At 45.6% G+C, this 25,378-nt stretch overlaps 1 protein-coding gene across 1 annotated transcript in view; it reads right to left on the bottom strand.

Annotated features, from left to right (window-relative positions):
* The window catches only part of Cap2 (cyclase associated actin cytoskeleton regulatory protein 2), a 127,818-nt gene that overhangs the window by 74,938 nt on the left and 27,502 nt on the right, over window positions 1–25,378 (bottom strand). Inside the window, exon 4 of the mRNA XM_078020577.1 lies at window positions 1,464–1,541. Coding sequence (XP_077876703.1) covers window positions 1,464–1,541 — 78 coding nt within the window. The remainder of the gene's footprint in view (window positions 1–1,463; window positions 1,542–25,378) is intronic.

Here is a 25,378-nt window from a genome sequence, read left to right as displayed (position 1 = left end):
ATGATGGAGACATTATGAATGTGTGGTAAAGGGAATGTGGCCATCTGCATGACATGATATCACTGGTTTGGACTTGTGGGTGGGGCCTGGCTTTAGAGAATGAGCAATTTTATGGTGGTCTGGGAAATGGGAAGGACCCATACCAACCACCATTTGACTCTGATCATTTTTTCCCCCCTGAGTCCTGGGGATGGAGCCCAGGAGCACTGTACTATTGAGCTTCCTCCCCAGCCCTTTTTAAAAAATTTTGGGAAAGGGACTCACTAAATCGCCAAGGCTGGCCTTGAACCTGTGATCTCAGCCTCCTGAGTAGCTAGGGTTAGAGGTGTGCACCACCACACCCAACCTCTCTTATCATTTTTATTCCTATATATATATTAGAATTTGCTCTGGGCCCTACGTGGCCATGTACAATAAGTTAAAGGTCATTAAAATGATAACATCGACAATGTTGTTGCAATTAGCATCGAACCCTCTCACATCTCTCAATACGTTTAAGGAATGTTAATCTGTATTCCTCGTGGCAGAGAAAGGAGAGGTGGGCTAGGCCTGCATACTTACAGATTCATAAGAGTTCTCTCCCATTTGGGTGTTTTTGCTTTTTAATAAGCTCCTAAGTGATGCTCAAGCTGCTCATCCTCACTCTTAAAACACCCAAATTGGAGAGGATCTTACTGAATGAGAAAGAAGATCAGCAGTTTGGGAATCACTTAGGAGCTGATTAACAAGAACATCTCGGGCCACATTCCAGACCCAACGAATCAGAAACTGCCACGATGCTCCCGAGGTCCCCCAGAAACAGAAGAGGCCCGAGAAGCTCTGACTCCGCCTGGCCCTGCTGCTTACGACCCAGGAGCTAATCAAATCCATACAAAGAACTTATGGCTGATCGTGGAGGTGAACTGTCTTTGACAACAAAGCAGCACAAAATCAGCAGTAAAAGCTAGGGGTGAACATTTCCTCAGTCATAAAAACGTTGGGAGGCCCGTAAAAAGAACAGGTTACAGATGACCTTTTGGCTTAGCGATGTCCATCGCTGGGCTATGGATTTAGCCGTAATGACCCAATATCGGTAGTAAGAAGACACACATAATGCTTTCTTTTTGTAACTGGCATATATATTCTTTTAAAAAAATTTTTTTTAGTTGTTGATGGACCCTTATTTTATTCATTTAGTTTTATGTGATGCTGAGAATTGAACCCAGTGCCTCACACGTGCTGGGCAAGCGCTCTACCACTGAGCCACAGACCCAGCCTGGCATAGATAGTCTTAAAAACGTGCCTCCTAAGATCATATAAAGACAGAAGAAATGTTCCACACCACGACTGGATCAGAGGTGGAATCGGAAAGTGCTAGTAGTCTCCTTTTGGATTTCCCTTGCAGGAAATGGACCTGCTGGTTCCCTGCCCCAGGTCTTACTCTGCCACTCCCTGGGCAGCCTGACTCTCACGACTCTTCTTACCTCCTGGGGTTGCTGGTACTGCGAGGCCATCAGAAGAAACGCCCGCTGGGCCTGGAAGGCACCGTGCACCATTTCCGCCTGAAAATAAAGAGGAAGACGGCAACTTCAGTGTTTGGGTGCCTATACCAACGGTTATCCCAGGACCCAGCAACTCCACCCCAAGGCACAAACCCAGGAAGGATGTAACCATATCTTCCCACAGTGACTCATCGATGAACGGTCCTAGAGCCAAAAAATGAAAAAACCTGCTCAGGTCCATTAGCAGAGAAATGGATAAATAACATGTGACGTATCTACACAATGGTGTATTATTCAGCCTCTAAAGAAGGAATCGAGTCCTGTCACATGCTACAACATAAATGACTCTTGAAAACATTATGCTGAGCGACGGAAGCCACTCACAAAAGAGCACATTCGTATGACCCCGTTTATACAAAATGTTCAGAATCAGCAAATCTGCAGAGACAGAAAGGGGGTCAGTGGCTGCGGACAGGGTGAACTGCTGATGGGCAGGGGTTCCTGTTGGGAGGGGCGGATTAGACAGCGGTGATGGTTTCACAACTTGGTGAATCTGCTAAAAACTGCGGCATCCTCCGCTTTGAAAGGGCGGATGTTAGGGTGTGTGAATTCTATCTCACCACGTGCTTAAAAGTTCAAGCCCCAACAGGCTCTTGTTTTCACAGAGTGTCTCTGCTGTCCTCCTTCCCTGTGCCCAAATCTGTTCGACACCTTCTAGTGGGCAGAGGACCGTCCCATAAACCACCCCCACAAAGACAGGCTCACCAAGAGGCATGGCTTCTGGGATCCTCCAAAAGGTCTGGAAAAGAGTTTTCAGTGCCACTCTGGGCCTTGGCCAGGGGGTGCCAGGACGGCAGGTTCACAAAAGGATGCGTGCAGGTGGGAACACCTTCTTTCTTTCACTCTCTACTCATACCTAAGTCATTAGTTCAGTGAAGTGTACCAAGAAAAAAATCATGTCAAATGCCTTATCACCCAGAATTGATCGTTTTAAGTTTACTACCTAGTTTTTAAGACAATTCAAGATTTTTTTTTTTTTTGGTAAGATACAGCATAATGATTTGAAATAATCATTAGAAATGTAGAATGTTTCAAAGATAAAAGTTTTTTAAAAAAATATTTGATAACTTAGAAATAATCATTATCAGTATTAGCTAAACATTAATTTCCTATAGAATTTATGCAGAGAGGGCTGGAGATGCAGCTCGGTGTAGACTGCTTGCCCTGCATGCACAGGCCCTGGGTTTGATCCCCACCAACAACAACCAAAAAAAAAAAAAAAAAGAAAAGAAATTTAGAGAAACTTACAAAATGAGACCATACCCACCATTGTTTTTTTTTTTAAATTAAAAGTATATATTTTAATTTTAATTGAATAGTAGATAGGAAAAGAAAAGTAACTGTTAAACTGAAAAATTTACTGCACTATAATAGTTATTATGTCTTAAGTGATCATTCTAAGGTTAAAAGAATTGTAATGTATTATCAGATTGGAATACTTATTTCCATAGTGTTTAGAGTCTACCTTGAACTTATTTGTCTGAAACCTGTGTTCATTGTGATCAGAGGAATATTTTTTCTACTTTTTGTAAACTTTTTAACAGGTCTCACATGTGAATGTGTCTAATTAATCATTTCTGTATTAATGATGTCCTGAGTCGTTTTTGTGGGGAGGTGAAGTACTGGGGATGGAACTCAGGGGCACTCGACCACTGAGCCACATCCTCAGCCCTGTTTTGTATTTTATTTAGAGACAGAGCCTCACGGAGTTGCTTAGCGCCTCACTTTTGCTGAGGCTGGCTTTGAACCCATGATCCTCCTGTCTGGTGCGCCACCATGGTTCTGAGCAGTTGATTGACTAAGATTTTCCGCTTTTCATTTAGTATCATGCTCTCACCTTGTCTTTAAGCTTTTTTAAAATTACTTTTACACTTTGTCAAAGTTCAAAGAGTGCGAGTTTTGTTCTTAGTAAGCCACGGTGAGGATTCTGTCTCTGTAACTTAAGTTCAGACTGTGCCCCAGGGACTGTGTTAAAGGGTTGAGGTGGAGAAACCTTTGAGAGGTGGGGGCTACAGGGAGGTCTTTAGGTTACTGGTGGAAATGTCCTTGAAGGTGATCATGGAGTCCTGGTCTAGCTCTTCTCCCTGTCATTTCTGGCTGCAAGGTGAGAGCTTCTTCTGCCATGCACTCCCCCCATGATAGAAGGTTTACTCACAGGCCCAGATAAGTGTGGATTGAGCCTCCTGAAACTGTGAGACAAAATAACCTTTCCTCTTTTTAATTTGATTCCCTCTGGTATTTGGTTAGAGTAATGGAAAGCTGACTCACACAAAGGGCCAGCCCACATCTCTCTACTTTGCACCTCATGTTCTATTCTGGTACACTTTTGGTAGCTGCTCTCCTGGTTCTTTTCATCTTGTTCGTACTTGACCCTCCCTGTCCAGAAACTTAAAAATTTCTGCAAAAACACAAGTGATTCATTGAGTCTCTTGCTTCCAAAGTAAAGCTAGTGTCTTTCCTCTCAAGCAACAACTTGAGGGTGAAATGCTTTGTGCTCTCTCTTCTTCTAGGGCCTAAAGGAACAGGGTGTAGGGAAAGGAAGAGCTCCGTGGAGGGGATATCCAGTCTGTATTTCTGGGTGCTGCTAACTCTACCTAATTGCAATGTTTGCCATTCTCGGGTTTTGGGCCATTTTTCCCATTTACAACCTAGACACAAAGCCTCCCATCTACAGGGAGAAGCGCCCCGTGGCTCTTTTCTTGCTTTCCATTCTCCTTTCCTGAGTTCACTTCCTTAAGGTGAGTCTTTAAGGGCTGGGAAGGAGCAGAGTTAGGAAACCAACTACTCAGCCACCAGGTGCTGACATGTCTTGCTTTAGATTATGGCTTTTTTGGTTTGGTGATATAAGGCAGTTTTCTTGTTTGTTTGTTTGTTTGATCCCCACCACTGCATCCCCTGCCCTTCATTCGTGGGAAGAAAAATTCCCTAAAGAGTGATTCAGTCTGATTTGGCCATGAGTTTTTATTCCTTTTTGCTTACTGATGTCTTCTTCATCTCTTCCTTGTTAGCTTCTGATCTGTTTGGGGTCAGATTCTAACTCTCGGAAATGACATCACTCTATGATAGATAATAGGTAAGTACCAGCTTAATACTATTTTTTAAAATAGACACCCTGGATGGGTTGGGTTAACCCCAGTGTCAATATCAGACGATTTTCTGGGATGGAAGGGCCACAGAATGCCCGCAAAATGGGAAATGACCAGTTTTTATCCTTCCATTTACCACGTTTGGGCACCTGACACATTTTCCCAAAACGTTTGCTGTAATGAACGCCTTAATTTTGATTCTAACTTCCTCATTACTTCTCAATCTAAGGATTTTATTTTTCCTCCACGAAGAAAATGTTTGAAATCAAACTAAGATTTGTGGATCATTTATCCTTAAAACCACAAATTGACATCATCGCTGGCATGATGAAGTCTTGTGAATGTTTAAATGGGCACATATTTTTCTCAAAGCCATTTTTGAAGGACGCCATCTTCCTTCCTCTTTGTCCTGGTTGTCTGATTGCTGGGACTATATTGCTCAAAAATCTCAGATTTCAGATACTGCTTAGGGAAGAACAGAATTTTCCAATTTCTGTTGCATTTTGACCTTGTAAATGTGAAGCTCTGAGCTGCACATTTTTCTACCTCTCAATACGTATATTTTTCGGTGATTCAGAAGGACTTTTGTTGGTCTCTAATGACCATATTTCCAAAGACCATAAGATAAAACTTCCTGCAGCACGGCTGTAAATAAAATAACTGCACTCTCCCAGCAACGATGCCACTCGGGCACCCTCCGCATCCACGACAAGCCTTGCAGCTTCGCCTGAATTATGGTTGCCATGGGAACGGTGATTCGGGATGGCCCGGCTTCTATAGTTAAAACTGTAGCTCAGAGGTGGCGGTAACGACATTTTCGTGGTTATCCCAAGATGCACACTGTCGTTAGCGGTTTTTCATTTTCCCTAGTAACGACATTCAGCCTGTTGCTAATAGACCAATTTTCTGGCAAGGCCAATTAGTGAAGATGGGCAATTTCATTAATTAGTCTCTTCCTCCAAATGGCCTTTCACTGAACAATGGGGGTTGAGGCTGGGGTGGAGAACTGCAGGGTATCTGGAGATCGGCTTCAAATCCCTTTCCTTTGGCCTCTGTAGAGGAGACCTTTCTGAGGATTTGCCTGTGCCTTCTTTCAGCTCCCTGGAACTCTGGGTCCCCTGAGCCAACCAAACCCCACTCATTTTGAAACTCATCAGTCCACACGTCCAAGGACTTTCATTCCCACTTTGAGATATTCTGAGCCACTTGCTTCTACCTTCTGGAAAGTTCCACGAGTGGTCCCCACCAGAGAGCCTCCTATTGAGGAGAAACTTCATTGAACCTGCTGAGTCTGGTGACTGCAAAGGGAGAATCTGGCTCACTCAGGCAATTCGAAACAGTGTGAAAGGAAAAGCCACACACAGGGGTTTTCGGGAACGGCAGATTCACCGAGGGTTTCTGCTGAGTTTGTGCATCACGCGTGTGCAGGGCTCCGAGAGCCCTGGTGACCTCTGTGGGGGAACGTGGCATCTATGTGCCGCTGCCTCGTGTGTGCACGGGGGAGAGGGACCGTTTGGTAGAGGCCCAGGCTGTGCATTCGGGTGAACTCCTCCATCAGCACTCTGGTTCTCGGGCAGGTCGGGGGACGCCTGTCGTTCTGTGGTCCTGGAGCAGGGAAATGAACCTCAGCAATGGCTGAAAGCAAGCCTTGGGGAAGCAAGCAGACACCAGCTGACCATGACTTGCTTTATGTGACCCTCTTGGGAGTGGGAGCTGGCGCCTTCCTCTGGGGAAGCCCAACCGACCTTTCCATCCGCATCAAAGCTTGGTTTGCAGTGTTTCATTGGAAAAGCCACAGGCTGCAAACCAAGTCCCACAAAATAAATGGCCCCCCTGGGGGAGGGGCACGGGAAGATGGAAGAGCATCCCGCCCGGTGCCAGTGCCAGAGGCACCTGCGTCTGGTTCTGGAAGTGCATCAGCCTCTTCCTGAGAACCCGAGGGTTTCTCTGTGCAACCTGCAGGTCCCGGGCAGCCACTCTCAAGGCCCCCCACCGCGCTCCCCAGGCGGCCCCCAGCACCGCACACTGCATGGTTAGAGATGCTGTGTCTTCAGATGTGTTTCTGAGGGGTCTCTGCCCTTCCCTTAGGAAGTCCCTGGAATTTGACCCATGAAGAAGTCAAGAGGGAGCTCAGAAGAACGTAAGAGAAGAAAATGAGCCAAAAAATGAGGTGAAAGGATGCCCAAGACCACTGCCACCCACTTCATGGTTTTGCTCAAAACAAGATGGCAGATGCCTGAATTTGTCATCACCAACCCCATAAAGCTGGGTCACGACAGACGCCTGAGTTGGTATGTCAGGAACCTCTAGGAAGGCTTACGCCGGCAGTTCTCGGTCCAAATGCACGGGAGGGTTTGCTGAAACAGACAGCCACCCAGTGGACTTGGGAGACCAAGAGCCGGCATGCTTCATGTCTGGACACCAACGTGGAAAACCGCTGGCTTCCTTCTCTCCTGTACGTCGTCTGTGGATTCTCTCATTTCCATCAGGAGCCGAACTGGAAAGCAGCTCTCAGGGGTCCACTTGGAACCCTGAACCCAGACCAGCCAGAGGAGCGACTTTCATTCAACCCTGGCTTTTTTCTTTTTAAGCGAAGGGATGAAGTTCTAGAAAAAAAAAGTCCTTTGCCCAAGGTCACTTAGCCAGTGAGCGGCTGAGCAGAGGCAAGAACTGCCAACCCCGGATTCCTCCCTAGAGAGACTTGAAGCACACAAACCAGGTTGGTTTGGCCAAAATGAGTGACGCGACCATCCAGATCCTCAGGGCTGGATGTGACTGCACCGGGCCAACGGTGCTTGGAAAAGTTCCAGCAAGACTGACCCGTAGCTGTGACCACTGACAAGTGGCCTGAGCGGAGCCAGTCGCGGGACTAGCACCATCCCCCAGAATGTTCATCAAACAGCCACATGAGCACTTTGTGCGCTGAGGACAGGGCCCGCGAGGTAAAGGGAGAGGACAAAGGAAGTGGGTCAGGGAAGAACCAGAGCCCTGGGTGGAAATGTGCTGATGTGTCTAGGAGCAGGTGCTGCAGGCCACCGAGAGGACACCTCATCCCTCCCCGATCACCCAGCGCTCAGGCAATCCCCCCAAGGGCTCTCATGGCTTTTAAAGGGTTTGACAAAGCCCAGAACTGGGCCTGGCCTCCTGAGTCCTGCACAATTACACGCTCATCGATGGCATCACAGTGGCCACTTCTCTGCAAGTGCTCCAGTGGGGTGGCCTCCCAAACACCCCAGGGCTCTTCCTGAAAGATCCCCAGGGGACAAGAAATGCACATAAGCACCAGAGCCTGCCAGGCCGCTCTATTTCTTCTTCAGAAAACAAAATCAATACTAAGAAAGAGGTAGCTGATTCCCCAGGGCTGGAGACAGTGAAGGATGAGACTCAGGTCTGCTGATGAGAGGCTATGTCCTTCCCTCGCTCTGGTGGTTCACCCCCCCGCCCCACCGGGGGTGAGCTTTGTGGAAAACATGCTCCCTGCTTCTCCAAGAAGTTAGAAGTCCCTAAGAGTCAAAGGTTTCCTATCCTATTATTTTACCTCCTCTGCCGAGATGAGCATGAGGCTTTGCCTACAGTAGATAATGACACTTGTCGACTGTTCAGCAAGGCTTCCACTTGCAGTGGTCAGGCCATCTGACAGAAAATTAAGGCCAGAAGCTGAGGCGGATGCCGAGTGCCCAAAGAACAACCAACTGGGTGCAGCTACAGTCGGAAGTGGATCAAAATGCATCCCATAGGCGACTGTTTTCCCAGATGCCTGTCATGCTCTGAATCAACAATGGAAGGGAGGCCGCAGTCCCTCACACCACACATCGAACCCTGAACAGAGAGGCCCTCCCAAGCCACCAACGGGGCCTTCTGCCCTGCGTGATTCTGTCCTGGTCTGCTCCCTCTATCAACCTCCCAAGTGTCTACTTCAAAGTCCCATCTCCTTCCAATCTGTCCCCACCCTCCCCATGGCCAGGATGCATCACAGGGGCTTTGGGACTGCTGAGCAGGTGCAATGGTGACTAGAAGGATCAGGGGCAGGATCTGAACCAGAGTGCAAACAGTTCAGTGCTGACTTATGAGCAGCGGATGGGCAAACTAGAATCCCCCTCCCTGCGTCCTTCCAACTTCAGCCACCAGGCCTGAGAGTTAAAATATCTGCTCCCCCTCCCCATTTTTTTAATGAGAAAAATCATATTCAGTTTTAATTTTCAAGCAACATTGTTGAACTTCCACCCTGACCTCATCCTCTTGAGGACGAAACATTGATGGGGGCTCTCTGGAGGGAGAGGTGTTATGCACACCACACAGGTGGCAAGGTGGAGGTCACGGAGCAACTCTGCAATGAGCATTCTGTTTTCACTTGGACTATTAACAAAGAGCAAAATTCTCTAAAGATGTTTCACCTTCACTATTTGAGATTTTTATTGCATGTGCCTCTTGTTATTTCTATCTCATTTATTCTGCAGTGCTTGCTGGTGCTTATAGAGACGGGAGGAGACCAACCTGACATCCCACCTGCCCCTGCATTGTGTCACAGCCAAGAAGGAACCAGGCAAGGGCACACGTCTCTCCGACTGTGACTTCGTTGGTTCCCAGGGACGTCTGCCTATCTTTGCATGGTAAGTTTGGGGAACCACTCTCTCCCTTTCCCGTGCCAGGAGGAAAGGGCAGAAAGAAGCAAGCCAGAATTGTCACCAACGTGGACATCTGCTTGGGCTAAACTTGCCACAGCAGGACCAGAGAGGACCAAGCTTTGCGTGGACTCTGGCCCTACCGTGTGCATTAGCATCCTCATATACCACCTGGACTCCCCGTACCTGCCAGTGCTTGGCACATGTCACCTGTGCCTATACATAGGGTCAGCACAGATTACAGTAGGATTCCATCTTAGGAAGAAACAGGGTTGTACAATGGACGGTGATTAAGATTTTGAAAAATGTCCTTATGAAATAAATACACAGTGATACCTATGGAGGTTATCTCTGGGTTGTGGGATATGAGTGGTTTTTGTTCTCTTTTCTATACATCAATTGCCAAAATTTTCCTACATCAGAAAAGATTTTTTAAAAAATCTTTATCAAGAAAGACAGAAACTTACTATTTAATTTTATAATCAAAAGTATATTCTGGGGCTGGGGATATAGCTCAGTTGGTAGAGTGCTTTCCTGGGATCTAATCCCCAGCCCCACCACACACACAAAAAGTATATTCTGTGTACCTACTGTGAGCCTATGTGCTAGATCGGGTATGAACCAGTGGGACGAGATGTGAGCACAGAGGATAACCAGTCCATGTAGTAACAAGTGGTGAGCGCTCATGGAGAGGACACACCACCCATGTCTGTCCAGAAGAGAACAGGCTCTGGTACCACCAGCCCATGGCTGTGCAGGAAAACATCCCAGTTTATAAGGAAGCGTTCTCATAAAAAAGAGAGTGCAAGGGGCATGCAGAGAAGACCCCTCTAGAACCCAGGGAGCACAGCGCTTGGTGCTTTGTCATTTCCAACCCTCGTCTCTTCCTGGGCTCTGGGCTCTTAGGACAGCAAGGATTTCAGCAAACATCCAACTCCCCGTGGCTGCCTTCTAGAAGTTTCCAGCATATGCACATAAAATGGAAGCTAAATTTACAGGCTGACTAGGGGAAGGAAGCTGTAATGTCACACTCCACTTACTTAAAAAAATATGTTGGCAATGATCCATTAAATCATCAAGACAAGCTAATTTAAAGACTCTGGCCTGCTCAAATACCAACCAAGTCACAGTCAATTTCAGGTTCTGCCTTAGCCAAAGCATATATCAAAAGGGCAATAATTTTATATTAGGTAATTGTTATAAATTAATGTTTTTACTGCCCTTAAAGTTTACCGATTTTTTTTTTTTTTTACCTTCAATTCTACTCTCATTGGCAGAGGAAGGAGGCCTGTTTATTGAATAGGGCTAAACAGTTTTGCAGTCTGGAAAGGGTAGAGGAGTAGGTAGATGGAGAATGTCAACGTTCGACCACGAGGTACACTTATTAAAAAAAGAATCATTCAGGCACTGATAATAAATGAGGCTCATTCTTCATTAATAGGACTGTTGCCATGGCAACTTCCAGCTCACAAAAGTATTTACATCAGCCACCCCACGCGGTTCTGACGCGAAGGCGCAGCTCCAGCCTGTCTCCTCCGCGTTTGCCCCTGGAATCTTCGGTTAGGACTCAGAGCTGCAGAGCCGGTCTCACTTAAGATGACCTCGGCAGCCACCAACCCCACGGCAGACGGGTCCTCTCTAACCCCAAGGAGGCACCGGAAACAAACCTCTGGGTACATGGAAATGGTTTTCTTGGGCCAAAAGGATGATTTGTATGAGTTGTTTTTATTTTCCCTCTCATCCGGTATTTTAAAACATTCCATGTCGTGAATATAAATGGGTATTCAAAAAACCACGCGTTGTTTCCCTAAAACTTTCATTTTTCCAAATGCCTCGTTGTCACCAAACAGCCTAAAGCACTCGCAGTCACGGTGACACCATGAGTCAGCGCAACTGTGTGTGTGTGTGTGTGGGGGGGTGAGGATTATGAGGCAGTAAGTAGGAGCCTCTGGCCTAACACTGTAACTGTAGGGACTTTCCTTGAGAAAATAATTGCATAATCATAACCTCGTGTTAGCCCAGGGATAGTCACATCGATTTGATGAACAATAGAGTAGGGGGGAAAAATCCAAGCAAATCAAATGTCACAAATTTCTAAAATGATTATAAGTAATACCAGATGACCATCCCTGCAGCGAGTGGACCAGAGGAGGCTGGCGGTTTCCTCTGGGTTGTGTTCTGCATTCTCATCAGGACATTATTGTACCTACATACAGTTTGTGACTGTCAATTATGGCGTAACCATGCAACAAAATACTATGCAGTCATTACAAATGATAATGCAGGCCTCCACTGCCTGACCTGGAGACAGGCCCAGAACATATGGCCTAAATTAAATAAGCAGATTACAAAAACAGTATGTGCAGAAAAATCTGCAGAGCCTATAACATAAGCCAACCACTCATTTAAAAAGCCTAACGTGGAGCTCTTCTAAATAATTGATTATCCCAATTGATGCGGAAAAAAAAAAAAATCAAAGATTTGAAAGAGTTAAAAACAGCATTTCTCCAGGCATGGGAATAGAAAAAAGAAAGAAAACACCACTGTACGTTCAAATCCATTTGCTTTTCTGACAGGCATGAATATTGCTACAAGTCTGTATTCTGAACAAAACCGTTCTCCTAAATTGACTTCATTTTCAAATTCAATCATTGTGCAGCTACAAAATACTTGGCAGATTGGCTCCTTTCCAAATTCTCTAATTTGTTTTTTCTAACACTTAAGGAATCTGAAATACTTGATCAACATGTTTTGGTGAAATCTTTGGATGCAGGAAGCCAGCAATGTCCTCGAGGTAGATGAGTCTTGGGCCTACACACGTGAAAGCCATCAGGCTGCCTTAAGACCACGCAGAACAGTCAGCTAACAAAACACTCCTGATTCTAGAATGTACTAGAAGGCAAGCTCTAGTCTTTCATTTTGTGTGTGTATACACACTCACACACACACACACACACACACACATATATGTTGTTGTTTTTTTTTCTGGTACAAGGGATTTAACCCAAGGGTCCTCTACCACTGAGCTACGTCCACAACTCTCTTTATTTTTTATTTTGAGACAGGGTTTCACTAAGACTGGCCTCAGACTTGCAATCCTCCTGCCTCAGCCTCCTGAGTCACTGGGACAACAGACACGTGCCACCGTACCTGGTATTTAAGCCATATTCTTCATTCAACTTTTCATGCCTGTATATGAAAATTGTGTCCCAGAGAACTAAGTAGTGGCTACCCACATATAAAAGTATGTATTACAACAGAAACTCAGTAACTACTGCTTAATAACGAACAGGGGAAATCACTAGAAAGCAGTGTGGGGTAGAAGAAGGGACATCATGAGGTTTAGGTTCAGAGGCCTGAAGGTACATAGCTACAGCAAGTTCCCCAGTCTCCCTGAGGCTTGGTCTCTTCGTCTTGAATGCTACCTTCCTTAAACAGTTCTCTTAACTATCACAGGAAATAACCCTTGTCAAGAGCCCTGCACCGGGCCTGACACACGGCGGGTCCTCAATGAATACAAGTTCTCTCTCCTCTTCTTTACAGTCGCCCCTCTTACCAATATGAAAATCGGACACGAGGCAGGGAGACCAAGTTAATCTGTGGGGGCTGTGAAATCTGGCTAAAAAACCGAGATTGTTCATTCACCAACCTTGTCTATCCAGAACCAACCCATCTAGTCTGGTTCTCACGATGAACCCTCGACCAAGAACGGTCCTTGGTAAACTCTGGTTGCCCGTGCCCTTTGGATTCCCAGGCCAGGGTGCCCTGCCACAAAGCTGTGCAGGATCGGTGACATTTCCTGGTGCCCACGATTTCTGTTTGTCTTTTGTTGCTCTTTTCCCATCTTTCTTGCCCCACTTGTGAATTCGGAGGTTACCTTCACAGTGGTTGCTAAGCATCAAAGGAGTGTAACTATAACACTCATAAAAAAGAGAAGGAAAATCCTGTTTGGTAGCAAAGTAGAAAGAACTCAGGCTCAGCTGCAGCTTAGAGTCTGCAGAACCTGCATAGGAATCCCTCCCGGTTTCCCGTCTCCCTAATTAAACTCACATGCCCCCAGGTATCAGCGATCTTAATAAACCACTCTTTCTCATTTAATGTTATTGTTTCCCTATTTCATTTAACTAAAAGCTTGGTGGGAGAATTTTCCCCCCAGCATTTTGCAGTGAACAGTGCCGCTTTTTCTTTTCCATGGCTGATACTTTTTTATAAAATAAATAAAAAGACATTAGAGAAAACGAAATTTTAAAAAATTTCAGAGGTTTTAAAAATTATTATTATTTTTTAAAATAAAAGTATAAGTCCTGGTTTTCTTCAATGACTAGCTTTTGGAGACTTGAAGTTCCCCTGTTGGATTGCTATAAAAACCTTCGCAGTCTTCCTCCCCCTCTCTGTACTTGGTAGTTTCTGAACGCTACAACACAGTAGCTGCTCACCGTGTAGCCAATCATCCCTGGCTTACCTCAGGTCTTGGGGCAACAACTCTCAAGTTTCTAGCAACTACCTGACAATGAACTTGAAGCGAGGCAGGAGGTGTCATTTAAAGTTGAGGACTGTCTGTATTTGGATATATTGAGACCATCTACTGGATTTTTTACTTTCCAGCTGGATGGTTTACAATTATACAAACACAGCAAGACTCTGAAAACCAGGGAAGTTTGATTATTGGAAATAGGCTGTTAAGTCTCAGCCAAAAATTCCATCTCCCAGCTTACCCTTTCGGAGGTATTTCTTGCCTGATCTAGCACTGGGAAACATAGAGGGGAAAGCAAACTGCCAAACAAACAAACAAAACTCTATTCTTTTTTTTAACTCTGACCTTCAGCTTAAAATACTTATAGTAAGGTTCTCAAAAATATCTCCTCTCAGATAGAGCTCACGGATTTCTACAGGCAGTGACTGCAGGTCGATATACATTGGCGGATGCACTTGCTACTTAGGAATTCTTGTCTTGCTTTCGAAAGCTGCCGGAGAGCCCCAGTTTTCAATGGCTCGCTTTCCCCAGCTACAAAACAGGAATGAGAATGAAGAGAGTGAGGAGGGACCAGACAAAGTGTCAGGCCTTCGATACATTCAAAAAGTGTGCATCTGTGAGAGGTGTGTGTGTGTGTGTGTGTGTGTGTGTGTGTGTGAAACGAAAATCTAAGAGACACAGAAATCCAACACTCCATGTTCCTCACTATCTCATTTATTAATTCATGACTTAAAAACTGGCTTTGATGATTTATTTTCAACTGCCAGTTCAGATTTGCTTGATTCGAATTGTCATCCATCCATGGATTCAATTATACGTTAATAATTTGATTCATTTATCTAATATTCACTTGCATTCATTTATTTAGCAAACACTTGTTAACCATTCACCCTGGGCACAGTGTTAGACACCAGGAGGGCTGGGGGAAAGCAGTAGGCGTGGAGAATCTCGTAATAAACCACAAGCCAACTCAGGTGGGCCTAAAGCTACGGCACCCTACCTGAACCGTCTTACCCAGACAACAATCTGTTTTAACCAAAGCAGTTGAAAGCCACACATTCCGAGTCCCTTATTATTTAAAATAATTCTTTGAAAAGGGGCTTTCTGAAAAAGGAAAAGGATGTGTACAACAAACATATCTGAGTGACAAATTATTAGTTCATTGAATACTGTGTTCTTATAGCACCAAACATTTTATATTTAAAAGTCTTGCCTTGTAATGTGTCTCAGGTGTGTGTGTATACATATACTGTCATGTTTTTTAAAAGTCATTTTTTTGTTTCATTTTGCTTTGTTTCTGGGAGATTGAACTCAGGGGCACTTTACCACTGAGCTACATCCGTGGTCCTTTTTATTTTATTTATTTTATTTTTAAATTTTGAGACAGAGTCTCGCTAAGTTGCTGAGGGTCTCTCTAAATTGCTGAGTCTGGGCTCAAACCGCGATCCAAGTCGCTGGGATTCTAGGCAGGCGCCACTGGTGCTCAGCTCAAACCGTGGTGTCTTAAAGTGAACGGCGTTAAACCACAATCGAGATACAACTGGTAAGGGAAAAAAATATGAACAAGGCTGGAAAGTGTATTTTGCTCTTTCTGTGTGCCCAGTAACAAATATGCAAATACCTATACCTAGAATCATTGTGCTTTGTGGGCCAGAGCACACATAACATTGATGGGTACTAACACAATATTATGAGGAACGCTTAAGTGACTGATGTGTGTGTGTGTGTGTGTGTGTGTGTGTGTGTGTGTGTGTGTGTGTGTGTGTGGTGTGTGTGCATGTTTTGTGAGCACTGGTGTGTGGGTGGGTAGATAATGAGATGATCTAAATGAAATCAGAATGTAAAGAGGTCACTACTTTGGTCAAAGTATTAATGCTAAAGTAGCCTCCAGGCAAGCAATTAATGATCCTGAAATCCAGATAGAACAACATCCACTGCAATTATTGACATCACTTTAGAAAGAAGTAAAGCTGGGATAAGAGAAAAAAGCAAGGAAACATGCAAAGGAAAGGACACGTGTTTTGCAGCAGCAGGTGTCAGGGTTGATTTCTGACGTGGGAAACAATCCAACGAAGGGTATTCTCAAGGAGAAAATTTGCTGGTTACCTGCAGGAGCTTCTGACACGGACTGAACTGTAGCAATGCTGCTCACCTGCGACTCAGACACCTGATTTCTTCCCCAGGAAGGTAAAGTGGTACTAAGTGGGATGCATTGACACCCAACCAGGTGGGCATGCTCAGAGTGTGCACCGGGTGCTGGCAGTTCCATCTCACCTATGCCAGTGAACACAGAGCAGAAAGGACGAACCAGGGCTGTCACTCCATGGGTTTCCCATGGCCAACACCAGCTGTGGAGATCCGAAGGTGCATGGGAGGCAGAACCTCAGCCACAGCTCTGCAGCAGCTCACGGCTAACCTGGAAGCAGGTTCCCTGCACCCCGTGTTCCATTCACAGCCTCAACTCCAGGAGAACAGGAATGTCTTTCAGATTCAGCCACCTGGTGAGGATTCGGCTTCATTCCACTTACTCAACCAAAGAAGTCAATTGCCCCTAAAGAATTTGTTACTGACAACAGGCCAGTAAAAGCTGGTTTCATTGTGAGGTCCTTCCCCTTCCTGCTTGACTTGTTAGTATAAGCAATAAAGGGTTATGTGAGGAAGTGAAAAAAGCAGGATTCCTTTCCATGTCGGGCACACTGTTGTGCTGTTTATTTCTTCAATCTCAAATTTGAAAATTTTAGATAACGTCCATAATAGAAAAGAATGTAATTGCAATTTTTTTTTTTTTTGGTAATGAGGATTGAACCCAGAAATGCTTAACCACTGAGCCACATCCTCAGCTCTTTTTTGTATCTTACTTAGAGATAGGGTCTCGCTGAGTTGTGTAGTGCTTTGCTGAGGCTGGCTTTGAACCAGCGATCTTCCTGCCTCACCCTCCAGAGCTGCTGGGATTATAGGCATGCACCATCACACCTGGCTGTAACTGCTATTTTAAAGTTAATTTGAACTTTAAAAATATATATATATATATATATATTTTTTTTTAAAACTTGTAGTTGGACACAATACCTTTATTTATTTATTTTTACGTGGTGCTCAGGAACCCAGGGCCTTGCACTTGCTAGGCGAGTGCTCTACTGCTGAGCCACAACCCCAGTCTTGAATATTTTCTCTTAACAGTTACACACTTCAAATCTGTCAGCTTCCATTTAGCTATCAGTCTATGATAGAAATTTTGTTTGTATTTGGACAGGAGATTGCCGCAGCCTGGCTGGGCACAAAATCACGAGCCACTCACAGCCTTGTAGACTCAAACAGCAATTCTTTATTCCGGAACTCTCACCGGCCTCTACACGCACGTTCTGGGGAAAATCCACACTTCCACTGGGCTCTGCATTCCAAAATACTCTCTGAATCCCGTGAGAACCCAACGGGAACTCAAGGAGGGGGCGGGTGCCTGAGGCAGCAGCATACGACCTATTCCCAGCAGGGTCCAACTCAAACCTGGACCCACCCTAATCCAGCAGGATCCTCCCTAAACCCAGATCCACCCTGGTCCTTGAGCAGGGTCACCTTTCTCAAACATTCATGCAATGTCACTGCAAATGACCTGGGTCCAAGGCAAGCCCATTTCCACAATGGAGAGTCCTCCCTCTAAGCAACATTGGGTAGGCTGACAAAGAAATTGCCATTCGTCATTCCTACTTGGCTATGGCTCTCAGCAGGAGATCTTACCTAAGAATGCACTGTACATAAATGATCTTAAGCATCCAAAAGCTATTTAAAATGCCTTTGGTATTTAACAATATACCAATAATAAAGCTTAAAAGTACATAAGGATTTTTCAAAGAATGCATCTTTCTTGAACAAATTAGGTTTCATATGACTAAGAAAACTTCACATTTCCCTTTATCTCATTTGAAAAATTTTGAACATTCTGAAAGAAATGTAGAAGAAAGTTTAGAATGGTCAATTCAATATAATTAGTTTCCTGAGTGATTCAACACCAGGGGCTATATTAAAATAATTAATCATAGTAAAGATCGTAAGGAGAAAGGTCACATGCTTATCTCCACAGATTCTAAAAAAAGACCCTCGACAAAAATCCAACAATTTTCTTGCTTTAAAAAAGAAGACCCACAATTGGACATTAAAAATGATTACACACACACACCCACGTGTGTACGCATATACACACACTTTTTTTCAGTACCAAATAAGCATCATCCTTGATGGATTAGCATTACTATTGAAAGACGAGCCATTATCAATATTTTATTAACACTGTCTTAAAAGAAAAGACACGGAAGGTCTAACAACTAGAAAGGAAGAGGTGCATCAATTATTATTGGCAAATAATTACACACCTACAAAATCCTGGATCATTAAATGAAAAGCTACTATAAACCACCAGCAAAGGAAAGAACCAAAGGAAACAAGGTGCAGAATGAGCAGAGAAGTCAGAGCCTGCCTGTGTATGAAGGGCCAGTTAGAAACTACGGAGATAAAGTTGATCCCTTTACCAGCAGTAACACCATCCCCTCCAAAAGAAGCCGAGAATTGTACACAGCTCTCCAAGAAAGACTAGAGAGCACTGTGAAGGACGCAGAAGAGGTGAGAACCTATGGGAAGATGGCCTGTTCCTGGACAGTCAACATCCCACAGAGGCAAACTTGGAATCCTCATTTATACATTCACTTTGATCCCAATGAAAACATCAACATTTTCCTTCTGGGAATGGACACATTGATTTTTCATGAAAGACAAATGGGCAGGAACAGCCAGCGAAACTGGACAGAGCGGGCCCCGAGGGGAAGAACCCACAACATGCCAATGTGCTCTGAATCCTCAGTGATCAGTGCGGTCCTGGGACCTGAAGAGACACAGGGCACGGCGGGAGGAATGAAGAGCACAAAAGTAGACCCAAAGGCACTCGGGTGCTGGGTGCGTGGGAAGGCACCCTTCAGTCAGCAGGGAATGGGCCCATGGACAAGATGGCGGCGGGAGGTGGGGAACCACTGGAGAAGGGCCTTTGGATCTGTACCCGGCATTAGCCAGGATGAACTCAAGTGTGGATCCAATTTACACGCAAACAACGAAGCCACACCAGTGTCACACGAAAGAGGCTTTTAAGTGACAACTCAAAATCCAGAAGTCACAAAAGAAAAAAAAATGATCCCTTCATAATAAATGCTGCGACATTAAAAAAAATCTTCTGCATGGTCAAAAAAATAGCCCAAAGACATGTCAAAAGACAATAATAAAGTGGGAAAAGTATCTGCACTTTTCAGACAGAAGGTCACTCTCCCCAAAACACAGAGATCTCTAGAAATGACAAACCCACAGCCTTTCTTTTGGGACTCCTGTCTATGGACAAAAGACTGGAGTAGACCACTCACAGCCAGAGAAACACAAGCAACCCTCAAACATAGGAAAGGATGCCCAACCTTACTTGTCATAAGAGAAGCCAAGACTAAAACCTCACGGAAGTACCCTCTTGCGCCTAGACCGGGAAACATCCGCAGGCCTCGTCCTCCGCAGGGTACGTGGGGAAACAGATCCGCCCATCCCTGCTGAGCCAAGAAGCTGCACACCCGCCAGGGATGGCGATTCCAGCAGATCTCAAGCAAAGTGCCCTCCCCTTTGCCCAGGGAGCTGACATCTCCGTTGGGCATCCCAGATCCCTCTCCATCCTCCCGCACCCTGCTCTTCGCTCCAGGGTGACCACCCAGCTCCTGGCTGCTGACTGGCTTTGGCTGGGAGAAGGCCTGGCAAGAAGTGGGGACACAGGTAGAGGGGAGAGGGGCTCCATCCCCGACTCTTCCCTGCTGGCTTCCACGGCTTGGCTGTGTCTGTACTGAAGGCTGTGAGTCCCACTCCCTCCCCTGGATCTGGCAAACCCTGGTTCTTGTAGCACATTCTGGGTGCTGTATGTCAACTGTCCCTTCATTAAACTCTCCTTACAGTCCCCTGGTTTGATCCATGGCACCTAAGCCTTCTGGGAGCCAGCAATTCCACTTTGGGGAACCTATCTTCAGCCATCTTGGACATACAGGAAATCCTGTGCACACAAGGTGAAAAGTCGGACTTCCCAGCCTCCGGGCAGGAAGGAGCCATCTGCTGGTTCATCTCATGGCAGAAAGTGGAAGGGCAAGTGAAAGATTAGAAACTACTCCATGTTCGGCAACAGGGGTCCGACGGTCAAATAAACTATGCCGTGTCCACGCAGAGGGCTGTTACAAAGCTGTAACAAACAAGGAGGCTCCACGTGTACTGAGAGAACTCTAGAACATGCCATTAAGTGAAGAAAACAGAGTGTAAAGCTGTATCCATAATGAGGTGACCTTTTAGTAAGATAGGGACTGGTAAGAAAACATATTTTTTCAAAGGTCAATGCTGAAAGGATACATAAGAACGAAAACTAGTCACCTTTTGGGGCAGGGGACGTTTTAGTTCGTTTTCTGTTTCTATAACAGCATACCGGAGACTGGGTGATTTATAAAGGCAGAGGGTTACTTCCTGCTTGGAGGCTGGGAAGTCTAAAGCACGGTTCAGCTCATGGCAGAGAGTGGAAGGGCAAATGGGTTCCTAAGGAAAAGGAGGACCCGACAGGCAGCCTAGTTCATAACCAGCCACCGCAGCGGTAAATGATTTACTCCTGAGAGAGCAAGGACTCCCTCCGGGAAGACGGCCTGAGCCCATTCATGAGGGCTCTGCCCTGGCCCCAGACATTCCCCTAGCCCCACCTCCCCACACTGCTGCCTGGAGGAGTTAAGGTTCCAACAAGTGAACTTGTGGGGACACACACCACAGCATGGGGAGATGGGAGGAACAAGTAAGTTGGTAAACTTCTCAACACAGCTTCTCCTGGCTGAAATTCTTTAACCCGGCAAACATATTGTTTATCCCCCCCCAAAAAATTAAACTAAATTAAATTCAAAAAGCAAAGAAAAAAACAGGTATCCTCTCAACCTCAGGAACCTAATTCGTTACTTTAGCAAATATTCGGTGCTGACTTTAACTTCCGGTAGAGTAAACTGGGCGACCTGGTCATGATGCCTGGTGGTCCTTCAGAGACACTCTGATCCCAAGTCCACTTTCTCATCAGCCAGTGCCCTAAGCTCTAATTAGAACACCCCATGAGAGGTGGGGATGATATACTCTAAAGCCAGGCTTCCTCAAATGACAAGCTCACCACAGCGATGCTCAGCTGAGGACAACGGCTTAGAAGGACCTGGGCTGTGAGTCAGAACACATTTGGTAGCAAAGGATGTGTTCAGTGCTCCGTCTTTCATGTTCTTGGGAAGAGATGATACCCAAGGTCCATCTCTCCATGACCTTTCTGAATTCTGCAGATTTAGTGCCAACAGCACTGTGAGTAATGGCCAGGCTGAGGTCAGGTGCAAGGGACTCTGTCCTGGAGGTCAGCGATCTCCCTGCCCTCACTCAGCACCATGCTGAAGACGTGCACCAGTCACTGGGTACGTCAGCTTCCACCTGTCCCCAGCCCTGTTCCTCCTTCCTCACTGCACAGAAAGAGTGGGTGGAGAGGGAGGCAGGCCAGGGCCAGCTCAGGCCCACGAGGGATCCAGTTACCCACATGGGGTGGGGGGAGACACAGCTGCCCAGCGGGTTAAGGTTGGCAGTGCCAACGTCATGGATGGAACTCTGGAGACCAGATCCCTGGCTCTGTCACTCTCAACCCGTCGCCGCCATCACCTAACTAGTCCAGTCCCCAGAAAGACAGAAAGACAGAGTGACCAGGGAAAGGAAGGGAAGGATGAAGCGGGAAGGAAGGGAGGAAGGGATGTGGGCAAGAAGGCAGGCGGGTGGGGGTGGAGTGGGGGAGGGGGAGTGATTGACAAGTGGACCATTTCCAAGGGCTTCCTTGAAAACTTGGACCCTCACAAAGGGCTCAGGCAGTGAGAGCCAGAGGAGGCTCTTGCCAGTGCCATCGTCCTTCTCACTAAGCAGCAATTATGATCTTGCTCTTGATGCAGGAGTCAGGCCAGCTGGACAATCGGACCTGGACCCGCTGGTGCTGGTCAGGGGGACACACAGGGCTCCCTGTGCCATTCCTCAAATTCATTACCCAACCAGCGCAGCACAAAAAAAACAAAAAGTTTTGTAGGTGATTTAAATAGATGGTACAGACCAGGCACATCCAGGGTCACTATGAGCCATCCGAAGGGTGGCTGGAAACCACCTGAGAAGATTCATCCTTGAAAGGACGTCGTATCATACGGTGTGTCCTTTAGTCATATGCTAAATGTGTGCTCTGCTTAGTTGAGTTGTACTGCCCTTTTGTTCAAACTCTCTCGTTTCATGAAACAATAAGAATTTTTTAAAAACCCATTTTAATCAAGAACAGGAAATAAACATTCTGAACCCCTAGAGACATTCCAAATGTAAAGTCCACGAACCTTCCAAAAGGAAGGTTAGGAGGAGCTATGATCTGCAGCTGCTTCATAATTGTCAAACCACTCAGAAACAGAACTGAGATTGTTTCATATACCGGAAATAACAGTAGAAGAGCTTTGTTAAAAAAAAAAAAAGTATCAGTCCATTTGTGGATAAACAGTGCCCAGCCAAGCACTTGGTATTATGTGCTCCCATTATCTAGAGAACTTTTCTTTTAATATTAAGGACTGTATTTACCATAAACATTTATTACAAAATTATGCATTGTTTATTCTTTCCTATTAAAAAGTGTAAGCTGCGTGGGTGTTGCCGGGTTGAGGAGTGATTGAAATAAGCCCTTTGGTGTGTGCTGCGTACAAGAAAGCTTCAGGAGATCTAATCTTTCCTAAACCTGCTCTGTCCTCCGGTTTAGTGGAGCTTCCTAATTGTAGCTATTAGCTCCCCCTTTCTTGTGGTCCCTTGTCAATGGACTATTGAGTGTTGGGTAAATGAAGCCAGACCAGGAGCCAACACATGGAGACAGACGTTAAATCATAGCCTGGCGGCCCTCATTCATTATTCGTGTCTGTGGAATAGCTTCTCAGCCCAGGGACAGGATTTATTTAAGATGATGCCCATTTGTGTCATTCTCAGATTTCCGTACAGTACAATCAGGTATGTGAGGGCTTTTTTTTTCCCCTGGGCAACAGGTGTGTTCCTGAAACAAAGTTCAGCCCCCACTTCTGGCTTATGTGAGAGGCGGCAGCTGCAGGCTTAATGCCTGTGACACATGGTCCTGCAAGAGAGAAGAAAATAAACGACTTGTTCAAAGTAGGAAAGCAAAAGGCAGATGGACGGTAGCCGCCTGGGCTTTTCTTTGTGTGGTGGAGCCGTGGCCTCAACTTGTGGGTGACCGTGTGTCTCCCCCTCTTTCTCTTTCTTCTTCCTTCCTTCCTGCCTGTCTTCCCTCCTTTCTTCTGTTTTTCAAAAGCCCAGTTAAAAACATAAGTTTCTTTATGCATTACATGGTCCATATTCTTTCCCTGGAGACATGCTGTTTATAGGCTCATGGTGGGAGAAGGAAAAAGGGAATGAGTCAAGGTGGAGTTTACAACTCACTTTGTTCTAAAAAGAACTTCAAGAGACTGTTCACAATTTGAAGTGTGCAGATCCTACTTTTTCTTTTTTTACAATGCAAATAACTATTTATTTATTTATTTTTAAGAGAGAGAGAGAGAATTTTTTAATATTTATTTTTTAGTTCTCGGCGGACACAACATCTTTGTTTGCATGTGGTGCTGAGGATCGAACCCGGGCCGCACGCATGCCAGGCGAGCGCGCTACCGCTTGAGCCACATCCCCAGCCCCATATTTATTTATTTTTGTACTGAGGATTAAACCCCAGGCATCCCCAGCCACCTTTTTATATTTTATTTAGAGACAGGGTCTCACTGAATTACTTAGGGCCGCTCTCTAAGTTGCTGAGGCTGGCTTTGAACTGGCCATGCTCCTGCCTCAGCCTCCTGAGCGGCTGGGATTACAGGCTTGTGCCACCCAAGAACTACTTATTCATAGGCCTCATTATTCTCGAGTGAAAAGTTTCCACCTGGAACGATGTGAGATGTCACTAGTAAGATCTACAACATCCTGCGGACGCTGAAGCACACCATCGGCATTAACCGACGGTCGCAAGGACCACTCCAGCCTATCTTCACTGTCCTGGGGACATGTGGGCATGTCAGCTCTCGGGTGTGGTCATGTCTTGGCATACAAGCGGCTCCTGCCTTCCCTTGCTGCACACAGGTTTCTTGTAAATAAAGACACCAAAGAGGACAGACCAGTGTGATGGTGGAGCTGTGGCGAGCCTCTGGCAGGGACACGTCTTAGTACAGTCTTTTCTGGAACTCGAGCGTAACAGAGGTCCCCCTCTTATACCAAAGGGTACTTCAACAGAAATAGTCAACAAAAAAGAAGAATCTTTGGTTTTCTGAGGTCTGATAAACAAGTACAACGGGGAACAGTATCACAAGATGAGCTATCATGTCATGGCCACCTTGGCTTCTCTGGTAAAACTGAGCCCCTGAATTCCCTGCAAGACCAGAGCTGGGCTCATGTACGCCGGCGATTGAGGAAGGAGGAAAGAAAGAACTACTTTTTCACCTTTTTTTTCCCTTAACCCCAAACCACAACTTGATTCCAGAATCATATTTTCTGGGAGTCTCCATTGAAAATGGTTTCACCCCACGGTCTCATCAGTAAGAAATCCAGAGGCAGACGGATTTGGAATTCATTCTTCTGAAACCCACAAAGGGCCAGAGGGAAAAACAGAACCTGCGGATAAGTTGGTTTTTAAGTTGTTAATTGGTTTGGCTATTTAGATTTTCTACGAAATGCATGCGAATAACAGCCAACCTCAGGAAGCTTGCTAATATCTTAAAAAGTGAAAAGCGTACAACAGGAGACCGGGAGGCTGGCCTCGACACTGTTCAAGGTCTCTTCCAATCTAGGGATTCTCAAGTTTTCTGATATTACTTTTACTCCAGATGTACTTAAAAAAAAATGTGGTAAGAGACACACAGCAAAGTTTACCATCCTCACCCTTTACACACACGATTCGATGGTGTAAAGGATGTCCGTGGTGTTGTGCTCTCTCTAGAACGTCTTCATCTTGCAAAACTAAGACTGTACCCATTCATCAGCATCTCCCTGTCACCCGCTTCCTCAGCCTCTGACCACACCATTCTGTCTCTGTAAATTTGACTCCTCAGGGTACTTCAGATAAATGAAATCACATATCTGTCTTTTTGTGTCTGGCTTATTTCCCTGAGCAGAAAGTTCGCAAAGCTCACGGCTTTATAGCATGTAATAGGATTTTCTTTCTTGTTAAGGCTGAATAATATTCCATTGTCCATCTACACCGCATTTACTTGATCCGTTCATCTGTCAACGGATCCTTAGACGGCTTCCCCCCTGGGCTACCGTGAGCGGTGTTGCTGTGAACGGGGGTGCGTAACATCTCCTCGAAACCTGCTTTTGGGGATACACCGGCCATGAGATTGTCAGAGTGCGGTCATTCTCTTTTTTCATTTTTTTGAGGATCAGCCACACCATTTGCCATAGCAGCTAAACCGTTCCACATTTCCACCATTTCCCCCACATCCTCACCAGCACTTAACAGCTTTCTGGGTTTTTTTCTGAGAGTGGTCACCCCAACGGATGTGAGGCTATATCCTCAGGCTACACTTTAAGGAAAGA

This window comes from Ictidomys tridecemlineatus, chromosome 8, assembly GCF_052094955.1.
Source record: "Ictidomys tridecemlineatus isolate mIctTri1 chromosome 8, mIctTri1.hap1, whole genome shotgun sequence".
Taxonomy (NCBI): Eukaryota; Metazoa; Chordata; class Mammalia; order Rodentia; family Sciuridae; genus Ictidomys; species Ictidomys tridecemlineatus.
Note: the sequence above shows the minus strand (reverse complement) of the source record. Positions and strands in the feature narration are given on the sequence as shown.